The sequence below is a fragment of the Macrotis lagotis genome, chromosome 5 (genome assembly GCF_037893015.1).
Source record: "Macrotis lagotis isolate mMagLag1 chromosome 5, bilby.v1.9.chrom.fasta, whole genome shotgun sequence".
Lineage (NCBI taxonomy): Eukaryota > Metazoa > Chordata > Mammalia > Peramelemorphia > Peramelidae > Macrotis > Macrotis lagotis.
Window position 1 is genome coordinate 160,494,872 of NC_133662.1, and position 22,046 is coordinate 160,516,917.

General features: G+C 31.5%; 1 protein-coding gene across 1 annotated transcript in view; it reads left to right on the forward strand.

Moving 5' to 3' along the window:
• ADGB (androglobin) overlaps positions 1–22,046 on the forward strand; it is a 244,091-nt gene that overhangs the window by 109,188 nt on the left and 112,857 nt on the right. Inside the window, exons 14-21 of the mRNA XM_074187787.1 lie at positions 2,124–2,157; positions 5,845–6,007; positions 9,871–9,934; positions 11,896–11,998; positions 14,992–15,133; positions 16,574–16,688; positions 18,634–18,801; positions 21,052–21,187. Of these exons, the coding sequence (XP_074043888.1) occupies positions 2,124–2,157; positions 5,845–6,007; positions 9,871–9,934; positions 11,896–11,998; positions 14,992–15,133; positions 16,574–16,688; positions 18,634–18,801; positions 21,052–21,187 (925 nt within the window). The remainder of the gene's footprint in view (positions 1–2,123; positions 2,158–5,844; positions 6,008–9,870; positions 9,935–11,895; positions 11,999–14,991; positions 15,134–16,573; positions 16,689–18,633; positions 18,802–21,051; positions 21,188–22,046) is intronic.

The window sequence follows — 22,046 nt, forward strand, 5'->3', positions numbered from 1 at the left end:
TATGACTGGTGTTCCTTCATAATACTATGTCTGTCCTCTGTTTTCATTGTATAGTGTTTGAAAATAGAAATAACTTACATAGTAAATCAAAGTATTAAAAATCATAATAAAGAGACCAATAATAACTGATTTATAAAATATTTTCTTCTTAAAAACCTTGTGTGACAAGGTTCTAAATGTTATTTCTATGAGAAATGTTATTTCTATGAGAAAAATTATGAAAGTTAAGTAATTAATCCAGAGATACCTGGCTAGCAAGTATCAAAGTCTCGACTCAACTCTAGATCTATGCATGTCTCCAATGTTTGTAAGACTTGAGTCCTGATATTTAAATGTCAAGAACCAGGAAAATAAACTGTACAATTACTATCAAAATGTTACTGGAGAGAACCACAACACAAAAATAATAACTGAATGCTGTAAAAATATAATGACCAACTTGATCCCCCCAAAAAAATGATATAAGAAGCACTATCCTCCTTTGCACACATTGGGAACCTTTTCATATAATGTTTGGCATGGTTGATATACTGATTAGTTTTACTGATATTTAAAATTTTTCTCTCCTTTTATATAGATCTAAGAGGAGTTAGAAGAGGAAGGATATGTGGGGAAATGTAGTTGGTATAAAAATTACTATATAAAATACTAAAACTCAAGCAATTGAAATGATTTCCTTTGAAATTTATATTTATTATTATTTATTTATTTAATAATTATATTGATATAGTATTCAAGACCTGAAAAGCACTTTACAGATATTTTCTCATTTGATTCTCAACAGAAACCTTGGGACATAGGTACTATTATTATCTTCAATTGTAAAAATGAGGAAACTGAACCAGACAAATTAAATTAGTTGCCTACTAAATATCTGAGGTTGAAATTGAATTGAAGTCTTCCTGATTCCAGGTCTAGCACTCTATCTATCCACTGTGGCACCCAACTCTTGTTGCTGTCATTTCTCATTCATATTTTCAACCTAATATAATGCTCTCTTGTAATAGAAAAATGTAGATGAGAAATACAAACTTAAACTTGACTATGACTAATAAACTAGTCATTGATTAAATATATATTTTGTAATCAATCTTTATATAATCTAAATCACCTCTTTATGGAAAAGGAGAAGGCTTTTTTGTTTTGTTTTTGTTTTAGGTTTTTGCAAGGCAATGGGATTAAATAAGGTGCTCAAGGTCACACAGCTAGGTAATTATTAAGTGTCTGAGGTCGAATTTGAACTCAGGTCCTCCTGACTCCAGGGCTGGTGCTCTATCAAGAAGGTTGTTTTTTTTTTTTAATAAATCCTTTGGACATAGAATTGGTCATTATATTAAGCTACATTTTGATGTCTTTTCTGTAACTTTACTTTTTTCCTTTTTTTCAACTTTCTATGCATCAGCTTATAGAAGTAATTCCTTGTTTTTTCCTAATTCCTCAAAGTTTTAATCTTTATGAAACAATGACATTCTATTGCATTCATAGACCACAAATGTTTTCAGTCATTCCCAAACTAATAGGCTTTGTTTCTAGAAACTATTTTTGCCACTATAAAACTGTTAATTCGATATTTTTTGGTATATGGAAACTCTTACCCTCTCTGCCAAAAGCACCAAATGTATCTAGTTGCTTTTTATTTTAAAATGTTTTTATTATAGCATTGAAGAATTTGGCTAAATTCATTTTTTTAAAAAATTATAATATCCTTAACAACTTTCTGTTTGTGAGATATTATTGTATTAATAGACAAAGCCTGCTCTTGTAGTTAGAGAATCTGAGCTCACACCCTCTGCTTCTTTGACTGACGTCTTCCACAAATTACTATAATGAATTATTAATTATCCCAGTTTTTAAACTGTAACAGGGATAGTGACACCTCCACAAACTACTTCTAAGAGTTTTGGGGAGGAAAGTACCTTATAAAATTCTATTAAAAAGTGAGCTATTATTATTATTGTTTCCTTCTGTATCAGTAATAGTTGTTAAAATCTACTCCATTTTCTTTTAGTTCCTTCTTAAGTCCATTGCTATTATCACTATTTGAAAACATTTTGTGCTTTGGACCCAACAAGTGTTAATTATAAATTTGATTTACTTGGTATGTTTTGTTTTCCTAACCACAGGTGAATCTTGGTGTTGCCAATGGTACATCTAAAGGTAAATGAATAACCTATTCATCAAACTAATTGAAAAAATATAAAAGTATACTGTAATCAGTTGCTGATGAACTCTATTAATTACAGAGTGAGATTAAGTGTGCTAGTTTTAGGGTAGCCACTTAAAATGCTTGCCAAGAATGTTTTAGGGTAGCCAAAATGCTTGCTTTGTTGTATAAACTACTTTCATTCCATTTCTTTCCCCTCTCACCTCATAAAGCTTTTTTCTGTAAGAAAAATTTAATAATAGTATCTTTTCACGAAGTATTTAAAAAGAAGAGAGATCATTTTTTTTAGGTTTTTGCAAGGTAAACAGGGTTAAGTGGCTTGCCCAAGGCCACACAGCTAGGTAATTATTAAGTGTCTGAGACTGGGTTTGAACCCAGGTACTCCTGACTCCAGGGCCGGTGCTTTATCCACTATACCACCTTAGCCACCCCAAAATCATTTTATTACAAGGCATTTTTTCATAGGGTAGAGAACTTATCCCTCTAGTATTTACCATGGATAGAGAAATCTCAGCTTCTGGCCCCCTTCTCATAATTATAAGAGATCAAAAGGATCTGAGGGATCCTTCTAGGGAATACAGCTGAATCTATCCAAAAATGTTCTGAGTGACAAATCTAGAGATCTGAGGGAGGAGGCAGGAAATAAAGTGTTTGTTTTAGTTTACCAGAGCTGGCAAGGTTAGTGAGGGTTATTAGTGGGAGAGTACTACTACAGAAAATGAGAGATATTCCAGTTTTTTTGGAATTATTTTATGGCAATTTGTAGAATTTATTTTACAACCTGCCAGTTATATGCTCTTCTATTTCACTCTGTTGTCTTCTAAATTGGTCCACATATGGAACAGGAGAAATTTTAACTTCCTTTCACTCCAGGACAGTTACCTTCCTTAGAGGAATACTGATCATTGGCATCCTCCTGAAAATAGTTAAATTCTGAAATAGTGTGAGAGTATTTTTTCCCCCTAACTCTACTAGTAGTACCCAAGTTTGATAAAAAGAACCACATAAAAAATGGAAATTGAACTGAGTTGAGGAGGGGAAAAGAATGATAATCCTTTATTGTAATGGTACATATTTCAGGTTCTACAAAGGAGTTTCAGAGAATTATAGCAAAGTAAGATTCTAACTGGAACAGCAAGATTTTACAAAGTTCAATCTGTAAATGGTCTGATCTGTCAGATGTAAGTCAATGGTGAATGAAATTCTCTTTATAAAAATGTAATAGCGAATTTGGCATTACTGGGGAATCAATCGACACTAGTTCAGTTATCATTTGTACCAGAAATGATGGTAGATACTGGGGATATAGTAGCAAAAATGTAGCAGAAATCACAAGAATACTCACATGTCATTGATACATCATTTAAACTCTTCTGAATCTCAATTTCTTTAAATATAAAATGGAGAAGATTCTCTTATACTATCTCTTTTAAGGGTTATTATGAGTAAAACATTTTGTAAGGTTCTATAAAAAGGTGTACTATTATTATTTGTGTTACTCCCTATGTTAATAGTTTGTGAAAATGTTTCATTAGTTTTTCAAGATTCTACACAAGTCATTTTTCCAGATACCAGAAGTTTATTTCACTGAGTATTTCAGTAAATTTTATTTAATTACTTTATGTGAATTTCCCCAATCTCTTATGCATGACCCTGCCTTCTCAAATTGAATCACTTTAACTTTTTGTTCATATAAATATGAATATCATTTATTGTTCTATGTTGCTATAATGCATTAGTTCCCACAGAGTATATTTGCTTCCTATATTTGTCTCCCATATTTATCATCTTCCAAATTGTCTTCACTGCCCTATCTTCCTCCTCTTATTTGTAAAATAGTTATATAAAACTAAGATTTATTCCAAATACTTCTAAATGATACCCAACAGCTCCCTAATCTAAATCCAATAATCCTATTACCAGTTTACTTTTATGTATAAACTATTTCTATGGTTATTGGGTTGAGATTAAATGAGCTACTGTAACCTCAAAAAATTGGAAATCTCTAGGTGTCCTAGGTTAATACTTTGTATCATAGATACATTTGAAGAAAAGTTTTATTTATTCCTAGTAATAAATTTTTTCAAGTTCCTATTTTTTTTTTGAATTCTTAGATCTTTATTGCCGATTTTTCTCTCCTTGCTCAAAATAACTACTTTTAACATGGCTACTTTTTTTTTGACTTGGAGAATAAGATAATCAAACCTGTCAGAATTATGTCAAAAATCATAGTAAATAAATTTGAGCGACTTTCTGGCATATATTTTATTTGCTTAAAGGCTTAAGAACCTTTTTGGGGGGTTTTGGTCTATGTTCCCAATAGTTAATTTGCTGGATGAATCACTTCTGAGAGTCCTGGCTTCATCAAAAATGCCTCCAAAATTAGAAATAGAACTAAGTTTTAAGTGACATATTTAAGATAAACAGAAAAATGTAAAACTGAACTCAAACTCTATTGTTGTTATTAATTATGTAATAGAAGTTGAACTCCATGGAGTATGCAGGGGAATGCATCTGTAGAAGCTCTCATTGCAGAATTCATGCATTTGGAATTCACTGTAAACTTTTGGGGATACCAGCGAATAAATAGGTTGCTTTAGAGAACCTGTTTAACAGGCTATTCTATACATGTTCCATGGAGTGTGATCTCTGCTATACTTATATATTATCATCCTATGCCAGCCTAGTCTTTTTCCTCTTTGAATACTCTTTTATTGCAAAAAACTTAATCAAATGTGCTCTGGCACCCTCACATTTTTGACAGTATAGAATCCCCATCATAGAATTTTAGGGTTGCTAAGGGACCTTAGGCATTGATCTCTTCCAAATCACACACAAAAGATTCCTCTAATGCATGAAATATATAAATGTGTATGTGTATATATATATATATATATGTATGCATGTATTTCTCTGTGTATATACATATACATATTTATTTTTTTAATTAAAAATTAACTTGTTTTAGTAAACTTCTTTGGAAAATTTTAGTGAGCCTCTTTGGAAAATTCAGTGCCACAAAGCCAGGGTTAAGAATCAGTGCATTTGGGAAAGAATCAAATGGATTATAGGAATAATTTTTGTCACTGCATAATAATAGCTAGCCTTTTTCATATATATTTGATCATTAAAGCAATCCTATCCTATCATTATATAGACTGAACACTTGTCAAGGGTCACATTGCTACAAGTGTCTGAAGCAGCATTTGAACTCAGGTCTTACTAATTCCAAGTCCAGCACTCTGTCTACCATTAGCAGCATTTGGAAATCCTTTTGTTTTTATTTCTGAAGTTACCCTTTCTCTACAGATAGAATTTGAAGCAGATCTCAAGGTTATAAGTAAGGATGTCTAATTTAGAAACCTATGTTAAAGAACATGGAAAGTCTCTCCAAAATTACTATATAAGTAATAATAATATTAATAATTATAATAATGATAATGTTAATGATGATAATATTGCAAGAGTTTGAGTTCAAAATTATGATATCAGTGGGTAGACTATTTGAGGCTATTGGTTTATATTTGGGAGTCTAAAACTTGTGATATTTGTGTTTTTTTCAACACGTTTTCATAAATATGAACTTTCCAGAGTCTCCTTTTTTCACATATCATTGACTTCCATTCTTTCAGATTATGAGAATTTTGATGTGTTAATATTTGTTCTTCCTATGTATACAGAAGAGCCGGCAGATAATAATGGTGCAGTTCGTCAGACAGAGGCACCTGACTTAAGCCAGTTAGCACTGACTTTGGATAAATCCCAAGAAGAAGTGACAGCAGAAAGTGTTTCTATATGCAAAGAAATCTGGATTGACTATGATGATTTCTGCAGATGCTTCCAGTAAGGATTAAAAAGTTGCTCACCTTCACATATTTAATGTACCAGCACTATAAAGTATTCATTTTTCAACTTGGGTTCAAGCACTTCCCAGTGGAGTATACAATATGAGAAATCATGAAGGTTAATTTAATTATATAAGTAAAATGAAGCTGGAGATGTGGGAAGAAATCAGGGTATAAAGAATTTTAAATAGCAAACAAGAATCTATATTCAATACAGCAAGATAATAGGGAGTCATTAGATTTTATTGAGTAGGGATAGTTTATGGAGTACTATTGACATAATCAAAACTATGCTTTGAAAAAATTACTTTAGGGACAGCTAGGTGGTGCAAGTGGATAGAGCACTGGCCCTGGAGTCAGGAGTACCTGAGTTCAAATCCGACCTCAGACACTTAACAATTACCTAGCTATGTGGGCTTGGGCAAGCCACTTAACCCCATTGCATTGCAAAACAAACAAAAAACAAACAAACAAACAAAAAAACTAAAAATAAATTACTTTGGCTCCAGAGTGGAGGAATTGAATGAGGTGAGATTTGAGGCAGGGAGACAATTAAAAGAGTAAGATCAGGAGAGAATGTCATCTGCATCAGTAAGGGTGAAGTCATGGCTTAGCTAGAATACTAAAGTATTATTCATATTTTTTAACTGATAGTATCCCATTTTGAAACATTGATTTTTATCAAACATTTAAAGACTAAATAATTCAAATCTTAATTGAACTATTTGGAATGATAGACAAAAAAGGACTTTTAATAAATTCCTTTTGTGAAATATGCTAATATCTAAATTAGGAAGCACAGAAATAGAGAAATAAAATGTATAGACCAGTTTCACTAATGAATATAATGCCAGAATACTTAATAAAGTACTAACTAGGAGACTGCAACATTATATCACAAAATTATTCATTATGACCAAGTAGAATTTATTCCGTGAATTCAGGCATGGTTTAACATAAGAAAAAAAACCTATTTATCAATAACAATAGTAATGAAAAATATATGATTATATTAGTAGATATAGAAAAGACTATTGATAAGATACAACATTCATTCCTATTCAAACACTTGAAAGCATGGGTATAAATGGATTTTTCCTTAAAAAAAAATGATAAGAAGTATCTATCTAAAACAATTAGCAATGGGGATAAGCTAAAGGTCTTCTCCATTCACAGGAGAGAAACAAGAATGCCCTTATCACTAATATTAATCAATATTTTATTAGAAGTGCTAGCAATAGCAATAAGAGAAGAAAAAGAAATTGAAGGAATCAGAGTAGGCAATGAGATATTAAAACTATCTCTTTTTGCAGATGATATGAGGATATAATTGGAAAATACTAGCGATTCAACTAAAAAGCTATTTGAAAGAATAATTTTATCAAAGTAATAGAATATAAAATAAACCCACCAAACCATGTTATTTCTCTATATATGTGTATGTATATATCACCAATAAAACCCTGTTAGAAGAGATAATAAGAGATACTCATTTAATATAACCATAGACAGTAAAATACCTTGGGAGTACATCTGTCAAGACAAACCCAGGAACTACATGATCTAACTCAAAAATATTTTTATGAAATAAAGTAAAATTTAAATAATTGAGATAATGTTCATGGTTGGGCAGAGTAAGTATAATAAAAATGATAATTCTACTTTAGCTAATCTATTATTCAATGCCATCCCAGTTAAATTACCTAAAATTATTTTATTGAGCTAGGAAAAAAATCACAACAAAACTTATTTGGAAGTACAAAAGGTCAAGTGTGTAAGAGAAAGTAATTGGGAAAAAAAGGTATACAAAGGAGGTTTAATAGTACTAGACTGTATAAGGTGGTAATTTTCAAAACTATCTGGGATTGGCTAAGAAATAGGAAGGTGAATCAGTGAAACATAGTAAACATACAGTACAATAATAAATGACTATTATAACATTGTATTTGACAAACATAAAGATTTAAGCATGTTAATTAAGAATTCACTATTTGGCAAAAATTCTTAGCAAAACTGTAAAGTAGGGGCGGCTAGGTGGCGTAGTGGATAGAGCACCAGCTTTGGAGTCAGCCTGGGTTCAAATCTGGTCTCAGACACTTAATAATTACAGCTGTGTGGCCTTGGGCAAGCCACTTAACCCCATCTGCCTTGCATAAAAACCTAAACAAAAACAAACGAAAAAAACTGTAAAACAGTTTGGCAGAAATTGTATATAAACCAGAATCTTATACCATTTAACAAAATAAAGTCAAAATGCATAACCTAGATATAAAATGAGGTATTATAAACAAATTAGAAGAACACAGAATATATTATCTTTTAGATATCATTAGGAGAAAAACTGATGAATAAGCAAGTTATAGAGAGCATTGTGAAATATAAAATGGCTAATTTTGATTATATTAAATTAAAATAGTTTATACAGATAAAATCAATATTGACTAAATTAGAAGCAAATCAAATTAGGGAAACATTTTTATAGACAGATTCTCAGATAAAGATTCTCAAAAATAGAGACCTCTGTCAAATTTATAAGATCACACCTCATTTTCTAATTGATAGATCATTAAAGGTTATAAACTGACAGTTTTTTAATAAAGAAACCAAAGATTTATACACATAGTTTTGTGAAAATTTGTTTAAAATCATTATTGATTAGAGAAATGCAAATTAGGTCAGCTTTGAGTTATCTTTTGCACATCAAGTGGGCTAAAATGTTAGGAGAGGAAAATGGCAAATGTTTAGAGGACTATCCTTAATCCATGTGGAAAAAAATTGAGAAACTAATACATTATTGGTGGAATTGTAAACTGATCCAACCACTTTGGAGAGCATTCTGGAATTATGCCCAGAGTTATAAAACTATGTATACCCTTTGACCCAGGAATCCCACTATATTAGATCTGTTTCTCAACAGATTAGAGAAAGATTAAAAGAATCTATATATTCCAAAATATTATAGAGGCTTTCTTAGTTGTAGCAAAGAACTGGAAATTGAGGAGATATGCATTAATTGAGGAATGGCTGAACAAGTAGTAGTAGTATGTGGTTTGATGGCATACTACTGTGCTTTAAGAAATAATGAGCAGGTTGAATTTAGGAAAAATCCATGAAAGACTCATGAGAAACAATGAAAAGCAAAATGAGCTGAACCAAGAGAATGTTGTATGCACTAATAGCAATATTGTTCAAAGAATAACTATAAATCAATTGCAAAGAACCTATCAGGAAAGTTGCTATCCACCTCCGAGGAAGGAACTAATAAATAGAAGTGTGCATAGTATAATTTAACATGCATGCATACATATATATGTTTGCAAATGTATATACATTACCTAGAGATATTAGATACATGTATACATATATACATATGTGTATGTATATATGTATGCCTATGTGCATGTGTGTATATGTGTATGTATGTATGCATCCATGTTTATATGGAGTGTATATTTTATCTGGGTGAAATGGCCACATCTAGAACAGGTTAGGGAGAGAGGAGAGGGAGATAGTTCAGAACTTTAAATGTAACTAAAAATAAATAAAATTATTTTTTAATGGTTATAATACCCTTTGGCTTATTATGTCATTATGATAATTAACAATTTGTAAAGAGAGGAAAATGATAGAATCTTCAGTTTTTTTATTTCAGACTGTTCTCAAAACATTGTCAGTTGACTGAAACAAAGTATTTTTTCCCATTATAATCATTTCTTCCTAGTTCCTCCTTAAACAACTAAATTAATTCATGTTATTATACATTAGTTCACTTAGGGTGATTAAAGATCCATTGTAATTTGTTGCTTAAAATGATATTTTTATATTTGAATGGAATTAACTAAGAAATAATTGTCTTTTCAGAAATATTTATGTCTTCCACAAACCAAATTCATATATCTATACCTATCAGAAGGCAGACTTTAAGGTGAGTTAAATATTAATCTTCTTTTGAAGATTTTAACTTTATCAAACATTTGTAAATAGATTTTCACACATATGTAGTATTAATTCTTAATATTATAGGTTATGACTTATGATCAATGATTTTTATTTACACTCTCACAATATGTATTTACTTTACTATCCTTAATCTTTATGAACAAGCACTTCTGTTTCTGCCAAGTCCTTATATGGGTGGGCTAATGAATATATTTCACTGTTATACGCAAATAAAGGGATAAATTCAGACATTTTGTCTCCCAAACATCTTCCAGGCCTCTTATTTTGCTTTGTCTTTACTATCTCTGCCCATTTTTAAGAGCAATATTTAGCAGGGTTCAACAGTATTCAGGAAGATTCATTGTAGGGCAAGTTGCATAATAACCTAATTTTCTCTTTCAATTTTCCATAAGCTATTCTTATCTTTTACTGCCCAGCAATCACTTTTAAAGTACTAGACATTCATGATTTCCAACTAAACCTCTAATACAAGTTTAGTGGTCCTTGAGACTGTCCTGAGGATGAGAAACTGTACTATGATGGCTTAAGGATTCTACACAGGCCATTGGACACCCTTTGGATTTTTCACCAGATAGAGGTCTAAAAGGTTTATGAACTGGATAGTAGTCCATAGAAGGCTAATGCTGAAATCTCTTCTGTGAACTAAAGACCTTACAACTATAATCAGAATCTCCAGACTTTTCCTTGAGATCTAAGTAGCTCTGAAGAACCTGGCTCTCTAATGCAATTGCTATCATCCCAAGTAAAATCAATTTGTTGAATCAGTGAGCACCAGGAACAGTGGATGCAACTTTGTTCTCAATGTAACTTTAAACTGAACATCAATAAGACTTTTTGATCAAGGCCTGAAAGATAACCTATTACTGATGCCAAGCTGTTCACTTTCTCTCTGACTCCCATTGTTTATACTCTAAGAAGGAAACAGCCAAATGTATATAAAATGACAGTCCAATTCATTTGTAAGAGCAATGCTAAAGTGTTTTATGGAATAGTTGATTTCATGCATGTAATCCTTAATACTTTAGTACCACCTCTATCCCACAAAAGGATTGCCTCCTCTTTTACATGGTTCTTGTAGCAAGGAAGATTTTTAATCTCCTTTGGGCCCAGGAGTATCATAGAATGAATCTGATTTTGTATCCCTCGAAGGAACAAGACTAGTTGAAATATTCAGATAAGAGGATAATTTAGAATTTGGTTAGGGTTTCAATATTATTGAGATGATTAAAATGAATTTCAAATGATAATCTTGGAAGAAAATACAGCAGTGGGAGATCAAACTGATTGCATCAAAGAGAATAAAGTGACTTAATAATATACAGTAAATGTTTAACAACCAGCTCATTAAAAAATATATGGTGTATGAAACTTTTTAATAAATATTTTATTTATTTATATTTCCAACTACATGCAATGGTGGTTTTCAACAATCACTTTTGCAAGGTTTTGAGTTTTACATTTTTCCTCCTCACCCTTGCCTCTCATGGTGTGAAGAGGAGTCAAATCAAAACAGAAAAAAATTAGAGAGAAAAATCAACATATAAGAGTTGTAATGGATAAAGTTGGTATAAGAATTGAGAAAAAGTAGCTCCTTCCCTTCATTGAACACATTGGAGTTTACAGTATAGAAGAACTTCGGTACTATATCGAACAAATAGTCAAGACTGGTTAAAAATAAATAAAACTAATTTTCATTACAGAAAAGTCTTGCTGACAGGGTCAGGGGAGAAGTTATACTTGGAATTTTTCTTCTGCTTGCACATTATATTACATTCTACTTGTGAGGAAAATATATAGGAAACTGTAATAAATACAAGGCCCATCATATCCACTTTACAAATGTTATGAACTTTATGAAACATCGAAAAGATTTAATTATAGCATTACTAACCTTGCATTACATATTATTTGCTCCTGTTCTTTCAGTCCACAGATGACCGAGTGGTGTATTATTTATTTGTGGATAGTCTGAAGCCTATTGAACTTCTGGTTTGCTTTTCTGCCTTGGTACGCTGGGGAGAATCTGGAGGTGAGAGATTTATGAAAAAAAATATGAGTACAATTTTTTTGTGTGTGTGTGTGTGTGTGTGTGTGTGTGTGTGTGTGTGAGAGAGAGAGAGAGAGAGAGAGAGAGAGAGAGAGAGAGAGAGAATGCTTATTGCCTCTTTTTCTTCACTAACTCAACTCCTTGCAATGTGACTGCAAATTTCACTATTCTACTTGAATAATTCTCTTACAGGTAACCAATGTTAATTACTAAATTGATGACCTAGTCTCATCGTGCTATTTCCCCAGGGCTTAATACTGTGGTCAAGCCCCTATACCTTACTACTTTCCTTAATCTTAGTTTACATTCTGGAACTTTTCCCTGGTTCTTATATGTCCAACCACCGCTTCTCTATCTCCTTAGTTGTTTCATCTTGCTATTCCCACCTGATTAATATGACCGTCTTCAAGACTATCCTCAGGTATCCTTTCTATTAGAGAGGGTTTTATTCTCTCATTTGTTCCAACAGCTTAAATTATCTTTTTTTGTGCAGTTAATGCCAAATTTCTCCTGATCATCATTCCTACATTTCTAACTAAACAGTATATATATCCACATAGATTTCTGACCTAGATCTCAAACTAAACATGTCCTCACCTAACTTAAGTACCTCTACCCCTAAACCAACCTTAACTTAAAGCTTTTAGTTGATGTTGTCATCATTTCCCCAAGCATTTAGGCTCATTAAAAAACAGAACGAAACAAAATGGTATCTTTGTATCTTCTCTATCTCCCTTTTGAAATCATCCCCCTTTTCCCTTATAGGTTGTCACATATTTGCCCAAAATTATTGACTCGCACTCTTTGTCATTGTCCCTAGATCTTTGCCCTATTTCTTCTCTCTCTTCCATGTCCTTTCATTTCCCTTCTCCTCCACTCCCTTTTTCCCCTTTGCCCCCTTTCTCTCTTCACTCTTTCTCAGCGAGCTTATTAGTTGTCAAGGCTCTAATTACTTATTTTATAGAGAATTTTCATTTTCAGTTTTCATCTCTCTTCTTATGTTCCAGTCCTCTAACAACAAATGCTTTCAAAATAGTTCTACCTAGATGTCCTATTATCATCTAAAATTTAAAGATTAAAGCTAAATTGATTATTTCTCCCTCTCTGCCTCCAAATCTGACTGTCCAAATTTCCCAATTTGTTTTTTATATTTATTTATTTGTTTTTAACATTCATTAAAAATTTCAATTCCAAAATCTTTCTCCCCCTAAGTCTCTCACCAATTGAGAAGGCAAGCAGTATGATACATATTACACATATGAAGTTATGCAAAACATATTTCTATATTATGAAAAAAGATGTGGGGGAAAATAAAAAAAAACATGTTTTGTTCTATACTAGGAGATCATTGGTTCTCTTTCTCAATTTGAATAGCCTTTTTCATCATGGGTCCTTTTGAACTGTTTTGGATCATTGTCTTGATCAGAGTAGCCACAGTTGATCATCTTACAATGATGCTGTTACTATGTACAATATTCTTCTGATTCTGTTCACTTCACTTTGTATCAGTTTATATGTCTTCTCAGGTTCTTCTTAAACTATCCTGCTTGTTATTTCTTATAGCACAATAATATACAACACACTCATATACCACAACTTTTTTTCAATCATTTGTCAATTGATGAGCATCAGCATAATTTTCAGTTCTTTCCATTTTCTATTAATGTGCTATCACACACAGTCACTCATATTGAGCCAGTGGAATCATCCATAATCCAAGTCCTTTCCTCTAATTCACTTCCACATCCATTCAGTAAATAAATCTCAATTTATCCTTTTATAGCTTCTTAATAATACTTAATGCTTCTTGAATTTATTTTATTTTTTAATTTTAAAAAATTTTATTTGTTTTTCCAACCACATGCAGTGATAGTTTTACCAGTCATTTTTGCAAGGTTTTGAGTTTTATATCTTTTCCTCTCCCTCCTTTCCCTTTCCCCCAGCTGAAAGAAAGCAATCTGATATAAGCTTACATTAATAACATGTTAAACATAGATTCATATTGATCATGTTGTGAGAGAAGAATCAGATCCAAATGGAAAAAAAGAAAATATCAGAGAGAAAAAAATTATATGACATATAATACAACTTTTAAAAACTGAATAATAATAATAATAATAATAATAATAATAATAATAATAATAATAATAATAATAAACTTTGATCTTCAGTTAAACTTCATAGTTCCTTCTCTGGCTATGGATGGTATTTTCCATCACAAGTCTTTTAAAATTGTCTTTCATTATTATATTGCTAAAATTAACAAGTCCATCATGATTATCACCATCCCAGGTTGTTAGTGTATATAATGTTCTGGAACTGCCCACTTCATTCAGCATCAATTCATGCAAGTCTTTCAGGCTTTTCTGGAATTGCATCCCTCATTATTTCTTAAAGAACAGTAGTGTTCAGTCATTTTCCTCCAATTGATGGAATTCCCTCAATTTCCAGCAGCTATGAATATTTTTGTTCATATGAAATTTTTACCCTTTTTCACAATTTCTTCAGGAGATAGACCCAGTAGTGGTATTGCTGTTTCAAAGGGTATGCACATTTTTATTGCCCTTCGGCATAATTCCAAAATGCTCTCCAGAAAGTTTGGCCAACAATGCATTAGTGTCCCAGTTTTCTCACATCCCCTCCAACATTGATCATTGTCCTTTCCAGTCACATATGTTTCTTGAATTTAATGAAACTGACCACAATTAAAGAAAGGCTCCAGGGGCGGCTAGGTGACGCAGTGGACAGAGCACCGCCCTGGAGTCAGGAGTCCTTGAGTTCAAATCTGACCTCAGAGGCCTAATAATTACCTAGCTGTGTGGCATTGGGCAAGCCACTTAACCCCATTTGCCTTGCAAAAATCTTTAAAAAAAGGCTCCAAACGTGTCCCTTGGGATGATGTTCAGACTTTATCCTTAAAGGATAGTAACACACTATTTTTAACTTACTTTTCTTTACTTTTTTTTTCCTTAAAGCCATACAGAAAGATAGTCCTATCATAGAACCTGGTCTACTTACAGTAGAAACATCTTCTTGGAAATCTCTGACTCAGCGGAATCTTGTACTAAAGATACACACATATGCAGTCAAAGCTGCAATGATCCACCTTCCTGTTGGGTGTGTATTTGCCTTAGTTTCTTTAATTACAAGTATTTCCTGATACTCTGAATAACTATTATAAAATTCGGTAGTATTGTCTATGACCAAGTTGTTAAACTCAGCAACTGTCTAAAGACACATGAACTATAATGTATGTAATAAGGAAATATTTAATACATGTATATATTAACATATATTATATAAAATAAAACATAATATAGAAAATGTTAATTCATCATTCTTTAAGTTAATATGTTGACTAAAGGAATCTGTTTCTATTTGAATTTATACTATGGTTGAAGAAATTCTAATAAATTTGTGGCTGGATCACTAGTTATACAATTTTAATTTTTTTTGGAAAAAAATTTAATCACAAATCAAATTTACATAGTGTTTCATGGTCAATAAAATCACTGAAAGTTTCACAAAGAAAACTCCTGAATTCCAGGGACATCTCAGAAATCCCACAGAACTGTTCTTAGATACTCTCCCTTGATCATTGGGCAAGGATGTTCAGATACATTGGAGGGACAATTTTAATTTTAATATAGCTTTTACTTTTTACCAAGTAAAAGTTTTTGTCCAATAATTTGATATTAGCTCAAATTTGCTATACTTTAGTTCTTCCTCAGCCCTACTATAAGTCTCTTGTTCATGTATATGAGCAAGCAGGGGAATACAAAATCAAAGTATTACAGGATGAGGCAATCAAGGTCATCATCATGTTACCTATTTAGCTTTAGTCATAGCCCTTTCAAGTATAGGTGGCAAATTTGAAAGCAACTTGTTTCAGTCTTGGTCAAATTACTCAGAATTAGAATAAGAAAGAGGGAAAAAAGGAGGAAGGGGTTCTTATACCTGCCTATTTATCATCTGTTAAAGGAGTTAATCAGTTAAGAAAGCAGTGATTGTACCACTGGGACCAGCCAAAGGTAAAGAGTTAATCTAAGACTTGTTTTCATTCTGTTTCTCCAGTTCATTCAGTCTGGGAATTCTGTTATAAGCTTAGCAATATGCTAGATCTATTGGGGGATGTTAAAATACAGATAATAGTCTGTGACCTTTAGGAGTTGACAGTTTAATTAAAAAAAACGGGTGGCAACTATCCAAGAACAATTTCAGTGTTAAGTAGTTAGTTTGATACTCTCAGCAGCAGGAGATTTTTTTAATTGAACAATTAATACAAATATTTAATTGAGAACTATTTCTTCACTATAGAAATGGTAAGATCTGGACTCAGTTTCGATGCAGTCAGCTATAAAGTTTTCTTATTTATTCCTTTGGTCTTTGCCATCAGAAAATTTTATTCCCAACTGCTTATGTTAGTTATTAGTTTTCTTATCATTCTAAGACTCAAAAGGACACATAGTTGATCTCTAAATTTGCTTCCTATAACTAATTACTACTATCTACTTCAAGGAGAATATTTCATTATTCTATTCTGTCTTCTCTTTTTAGGCGGCATATGTTAATCTTTACTGCAAATTCCCCAGTAGGACATCATATTCACTTGTGCAGTATGGTATCCTTTATTTTTGGAGAAGAAGATGTTGTTATGCCTTATTTTGAGAAGGTACATGTTATAACAATTGAATTTAGTTAGTTATTATTTGCTTTAGGCTACTGAAAATATTCAGTTGCTATTTTTTGCACAGATCTTAGAACCTGAAAGATGAGTTCAGAATTGATTCAAAAAGAAAAAGATTACCAGATTGTGAACTCTTTGAGAGATGAGATTTTTTTTGTTGTCTTTTTTTATTCTAGTGCCTATCAGTGTTTGTTGACGGACTAAAATTTCATTTTTTTTCATTTCATGTCTTCATTATCCTGAGATAAAATATAAAATTTGAAATGTAATTTTAATGCAAGGGACTATGCTATCATAGAAATAAGTAAAAGGAACTAATAATATTTTATAATTCAAATTTCAAAGCTTTCAGAACATAAAATATAACTATGAAATATTCTCAATGATAATTTAATACAACAAATTATGTATTGGGAATTTTGCTAATCTTGGGAGTATGAAGACAAAAAAAATCAAATAATCCCTGCCCTCAAGGAATTTAATTTTCACTGGAATATGGAAATAATTCTAACTCATCGTAGTAGATGCAAGGTTTTAATGCATGCCTATGTTAATATCTGAAAAGGTAAAAAGATTGAATAGTATCCATAAGCACCATAATTCATGGGGACAATAAAAGTATTTGTGGAAGTTTTGTTCAAGGTGCAATCTGATACCTAATCCTTCAAATCAACAAATTATTCAGTTTTTTTCCAGATTAAAAAAAAAGAGGTGAACTCAGTTCCCCCCCGATTCATGTCTCTTTTTAAAAATCTATAAACTTAAAATGAATATGAGGTTTATCCTCCAAAGATATCAAACAAAATATTAATGAAGGGATTACAATAAAACTTAATTTAAATTATGTTTATATAATTAAAAAATTTTGTTTGCAAATTTTATAGAAAACTTATTCTTGCTTAGTCTTGAATTTGTGCTTTAAAATAGTCTGTAATAATGGAGTTCTTCAATTTTCAGTTTTGAAATATGATATATTTATGTCATTAAATTATTCATACCATTACCAGCTAAATTATATCCTGTTAGAGAGTTTAAATTTTTTAAAACCCCCAAAATATATATGTATATATATATATGCATATATATATAATAGATGTGCATTTAGTCGTTCACTTTTTTGAAGAGTTAAGAGGTAAGTATGCTTCATTTTAGACAACTGATATACTTCAGAAAAATAATTTGCATTTTTTAATCAAATATTTTTAATGTTAACTGACATTTTAGTTTCTTAGCTGTCCTATCTTCATTTTTATTTATTCAGTTAGTTTGATCTCCTATCACTTTAGCTTTACATTTTTTTTAGCATTTCATACCTTAAAGTAGTGACTTATATGGGAAAAATGGCAACATGTACCTGAACTATTTGATAAATGAATTCTTTTAGGGTGTGAATGATTGCCCTCCAGTCTATCTTTCATCCTTTTCAATTTTAATTAATCAAATTTTCATGATTTGGGACAAATCAAGCAAAACAAAAATTGAAATGTTATAGGATTTTTAGTACATAGCATATTACTATATTTATATCATCACAGTGGAAAGGAGAAAAGTCATTTCCCTTCTTTGAATCTATGAACCTATAGGTGAGTAGAGAATTGAATGATTTATTAATGAATATATTAATAAAATATGAGAGTCAGCATGGTGTCATAATTAGAAAGCTATCCTCAGAGTCAGGAAGAACTCAGGTCAGGTCCTGACTCTGATCCATATTGGTTCCATGATGCTGGCTAAGTCAAAGTTTTAACTCCTCAAACAACTCATAAGACTAATTTATAGAGCAGGTGCTTTTCTTCATCAGGTGAAATTGATCAATATATGAATGAAGTCCCATATTCAGTTTAAAATAGAGTAGTAGAAATAAAATGACTATATTATATAATACTAATAAATTATGATGATAATAGTTGTTGGTCCTATGTCTCCACAGGAAAGCCTACGATTTATAGAGCATGCTGTGACAATCTTAAAAGCTCTTGGGAATGTAATGAATAATTTCAGAGATAAGGAAAAACTTGCTGTTGCCATGAAAGTGTTACAGAAGGCTCATTGTCCTTCAAAGCTTAATGACAAGGAGTTAATGGGACAACATTTTAAGGTAAGTGGGTGTAGAATGTCTGATTTCTGTAAGGATGACATGTTGACACCAAATTTTGCTTATATTGTGCTTAATTATTAATTTTTTATTATTGAATTCCTGGTGTGCTATGAAAAAATCGTCTAATTATATATACTGAAGTCTCTGGATAATTGTATTGTGATATTATTTTTCTGTATCAGTGTATATAAGGGACCTTGGATTTATCTTGTTCAATACATTACTGTATATCTTTTGCCTGAAGTCCTTCAATGGAGGGAATGCACTACCTATGGGTAGCTAAGTGGCACAGTGAATTGGGCCTTTAGTAAGGAAGACCTAAGGCCAAATCTAGTCTGAGCTACTTGCTAAATATGTGACTCTGAAAAATCACTTAACTCTGTCTGACTTAGTTTCCTTATATGTAAAATGAGCTAGAAGTATATGGCCAACTACTCTAGTATCTTTGACAAGAGAATTCCAAATGGGTCACAAAGAATGGACGTGACTGAAACAGTTCAGCCACAGAAACAACTCTATCCTATCTCCTCTCCTTTTCAGCTTAAAATAGTTTTGGTAATATTTAAATTTATAAGCCTCCTTGCAAATGTTGTCTTACCAGCTCTTATTAGTTATATCCTATCTCTGGTCAGTGACTGTTCATTTTTAGATTTTAAATTATACTCCATAAATACAAATTTGACCTAACTGATCAATAATTTAACAAATCTTTACTGTATCTATATGTAAGACAGTGTAATAGTATTAGGTTATATAAAAAGATAAATCCATATTCAATACCTGAAAACAAAAATGAAACCTGAAATTAATTATAAAGCATATAAATGCATATGTATACATATATAGGTATATATATGTATACATATATATATATATATATATATATATATATATATATATATGTAATGAATTTATAAACCTGATAAAACTTTCTGAAGTTGAGGGGTTAGAAATATATATAAAACTTTGGTGTTTTGTTATTTTATTGAAGTTGAAAGAATATGTTAATATTTATAATTTAAAATTGACTTTGACATTGAAAATAATGCAAATAGAAGAAAGATATTTTTATTCTCTAAGAGTTCAAAATTAAATGACACAAAGTACATACAATGGTTCAAAGATGGTTCAAAGAAGGAAGAGATGTATAGGGAATTTAATGTTAGGGAAGTACTTCCTGAAGTTAACAATTAAGTTGATCTTTGAAGAATGGCAAGTATGTGGAACAGTTGAGAATAATTCTTGAAGTTGAGAATAAACATGATTTAAGGTCCAGGGAATAGATTACATGGTCCTATATGGCTATAGAATATTCATGAATATTTATTATTATGTAATGCCTTTTAAATAAATCAAAACTTTCTCCAAAGTCACCAAAATGTCTTAATTTGAAATCTAGTTACTTTTTTCTCAATCCTCTCTCTCCTTGACAATTTTTGGATGGAATTTAGCACATTTTGCTCTTAATCTTAAAACTCTCCCCTCAGTGTCAATGATCCAGTGCTGCCCGGCTGTTCTTTTTTTACTAGTCTGATTGCTCTTATTCTATTTTTTTATTTATATTATTCTTTCCATCCTCTATTTGTGGATAATCTAACCTCTCAAGTCTTTAATCTTGAATCTGGACTCTTCTGTATTTACCATCTTAATTTTGGCAACCTCATTTTTTTTGGATGATTTCTATTATGACTTCTATGCAGATAACTTTCAAATAGTCTAATTCCAGCCTTGGTCTTTCCCCTCAGTTCTAGCCCTCTATCTTCAGAAGACTGTTGCATACACAGAGAGACACACATATACACACACAGACTCACAAACACACACACACACACACACATAAATGAATCCTCCTGCCAACTTCCTTTGATAGCATTGTAAGTTTAACAAGAATCATAATGACAATGATGATGACAATGCAAGGACTGAAAGGTTTGTCATCTAAGATCACCAGTACCTCGCATGCATACTGTACACTTATATATTTTTGAATTGTGTGTGACAATAAGTAGCATACCTCAGAAAGACTGAGTCAAGTCCCATTTCTGACACCTGCTAGCTTCAGACTCTAGACAAGTCACCTAACCTTTCAAAGATTCTCTAAACCTATGGTACAAAGAGGTTTCTATTTGCAATGGTCAAAGCATTTCCTCATTGGAAGCTCTCAATGCATAAAACCATAATTAAAATTTTTTTAAATGAGTTATCATGATAAGAAAATAATCCTAATTTTTTTTTCAAATCTAATTGCAGGTTTTCAATCTTTCTCTGTGGCGCTTGTTGAAAAAAGTGTTTGGACCTAGGGCACCAACCAATTTCAGATTTGCATTCCGAGCTCTTACTTTTGACTTCAGCTCACTTGAAAACTTTCCAGAAGAGGGTTCTTTAGGTATTAATTATTTTTAGTCTTTGATTTTATTCTTTAATAGTGTTTGTAATAATTAAAAAAAGTTGACTGAGACATAACAGGAAAGGATTCTAGAGTAGGAGTTAAAAAATAGATTTCAATTCTCAAATTAGGCAACTTTTTATCTGTTTTGGTCTCTAATGATTTACATATAAAATTATGGTGCTGTACTACAACAGGGATTACTAATATTTTTTTGAGTCAGTCACCTTTCTTTTGAAAGTTTGATGAAGCCAAGGACTTCTTACCACAATAATTTTTAATTACAAGTTAGTAAAAATACAGGTTTTTTTTTCCATTCAAATTTTCAAATCCCCTGAAATCTATTTATGGATTGTTTGGGAATTGGAATTCATGGACTACAGGTTACAAACCCCTAGACAAAAATCATCTCTGTGGTGCTTTCTAGAGCAACATTTATTTGATTCTGAAGAATTTGCATTCAAGGTCAAATTGGCATGGAGAAAAAATAGAAAATAACCTGCAATTAAAGAGTGTTAGGAAGGTCCCTACTGTAGGCTCCCAAATATCTTATTTCTCCTTTATATATTATTTGTTCATCCTTTCTATTATTTCTCAAGCCTAGCATTGCAATGCCCCAGCTTTCTTGTAACAATAGGAAATAATCTCTTAGAGCTCATCATACTGTCCTTTGAATTCATGTGGTAAGGAAAATTGTATTCATGGAAGAAATTTCCTAGAGAAGTTAAACTTGACACAGAGTAGAGAATAATCCTCAATCTATGCAGTACTTTTTTATTTGTTTGTTTTGTACTTTCCAGTCAATCCCTTTTAGCTCAGTAAGAGAGGAATTGATGGTCATACCTAACATATTTATGAT